This window comes from Seriola lalandi, unplaced genomic scaffold, assembly GCF_002814215.2.
Source record: "Seriola lalandi dorsalis isolate HSWRI2012SDOR001 ecotype SW California unplaced genomic scaffold, Sedor1 jcf7180002053878, whole genome shotgun sequence".
Classification (NCBI taxonomy): Eukaryota; Metazoa; Chordata; class Actinopteri; order Carangiformes; family Carangidae; genus Seriola; species Seriola lalandi.
In genome coordinates, this window is record NW_019524431.1 from 7,279 (window position 1) to 9,134 (window position 1,856).

General features: G+C 43.2%; 1 protein-coding gene across 1 annotated transcript in view; it reads left to right on the top strand.

Annotated features, from left to right (window-relative positions):
• The window catches only part of LOC111651945 (cadherin EGF LAG seven-pass G-type receptor 3-like), a gene marked incomplete at its 5' end in the record, with an annotated part of 3,820 nt that extends 2,945 nt beyond the window's left edge, over nucleotides 1-875 (top strand). The window contains one exon of the mRNA XM_023402016.1: nucleotides 666-875. Within this exon, the coding sequence (XP_023257784.1) occupies nucleotides 666-875 (210 nt within the window). The remainder of the gene's footprint in view (nucleotides 1-665) is intronic.
• Nucleotides 876-1,856: the final 981 nt, after the last annotated feature.

The window sequence follows — 1,856 nt, forward strand, 5'->3', positions numbered from 1 at the left end:
TCTCCCAGTCTCTCTCTCCCCCTCTCTCCCCCTCTCTCCTCCTCTCTCCCAGTCTCTCTCCCCCAGTCTCTCTCCCCCAGTCCCCCCTCTCTGTCTCTCTCTCTGCTGAAGAGATGTTTTCCGTTGCCAGCAGCTCTGAGAGCTTTAGCTCCACTAATGCTAAAACACAGATAGCGACACCTTCTTCCTCTTTTGTAGCATAAACCAATTATTATTGTGTTTTAATTTAATGCTGCTCATTTTAAGCCAAATCTCAGCAGGTGGCACAAAAGATGCTGCGTCGGCAGCGTCACGTTAATTATGGGTTTTATGCCTCATGGTTATTTAGTGTTTTAATACGAAACTATCAACCTGTAAATGAGACAAAAATCATGTATAATGCTAATGCTACATCCAGAGACGGCAGCCAAGCTCAGTGAGTGCAGCCAAGATACTGGATTTCACACTCCCACACACACACACACACACACACAGACACACACACAGACACACACACACACACACACAGACACTCACACACACACTGTCATCCACTAAACAGGTTATTTTATTCCTTCACTGTTTTCAGTTCCTTCTCTTATCTGGTGTCTCGCTGTTTGTGTGTGTGTGTGTGTGTGTGTCTGTGTGTGTGTGTGTGTGTGTGTGTGTGTGTGTGTGTGTGTCAGGTGATAAACGGTCAGCTGGTGTTCTCGGTGACCCGCGGTTCGACCCGACCGGTGCGTCTGCGGTTGGATCAGGTTCAGGTGGCAGACGGTCGGTGGCACGACCTCCAGTTGGAGCTGAGAGACGTTCGCAGCGGCCGTGAGACGCGCTACGTCGCCACGCTGCGGCTCGACTTCGGACTCTATCAGGTAAGAGACGTGATACAAACCTAACTGACTTACTGTTCCAGCCATAAGGTCACAGTTTATTAAGCAGACTAATACAGTGGAAATGAAACGCAGCAAATTCAAGTCTTTAAAAATAATTAAAACACTGTAAAATAAAGTATTTCGATCTGAGTGTAGTTTCCCCTGAAAGCACAGATGTAAATAAATAACAAGGTTTTCATCATTTCTGTTTTACTAAATCAATAAGACTTCATTTCCTTCACCAGTTAATTTCCTCTGTCCCTTTTTTCCAACTCTATAATAGAGTCACAACCTTCATTAACCACGTTCATTTAGAAACAGCCTGTTTTCTTCTTCCAGCTTTAATTCTTAGATTTGATTCGCTTCTTTGAAATGTGCTTAAAATCTCATGGAACTCAGTCTAATCAGGAGGAAGCTGTAATTTGGACTGTAAAACATTTCATATGAATTTATGCAAGAAATCATTTTTAATATCCTGTAATAAACAGACTTCAGCGGCACTGAGTTTAAAGTCAGTATTTCTGTGCTCATAGAAACTTCACCGAAACTCTCTCTCCTCTCACAGTGACGGACACAGTGAGATATACGCTCACATCTCCCAGAATACATTTCTCCTCTCCTGTACCAAGACATTTACCCCGTCACACAACATGCAGTTATTTATGTGCAGCATCAAATCACCCAATCACCTTAAAGATCTCTGTGACACCAAAGGCCCTGAAGTGATGAAATCCCGTCAGGCCGTTTGGTCTGAACCTTTTCACTGGTGTAAAATAATAAACACTGAACCTCTCTACGTATTTTTGAACACTGACCTTGAGGGAGATGATCTCCCTTCCCATGATGCATTTCTTCACACCTTGAACTGTTTGTCCTGACAGTTGATATTTTCATATGAAATAAATTACCTGGTCCTACGTGATAATGGTATTCAGATGTGCTCTTTGTGTATCAGTTAGAATACGGCTATTAATACTGACAATCGTCTTTGCCCTTCCTGTCTCC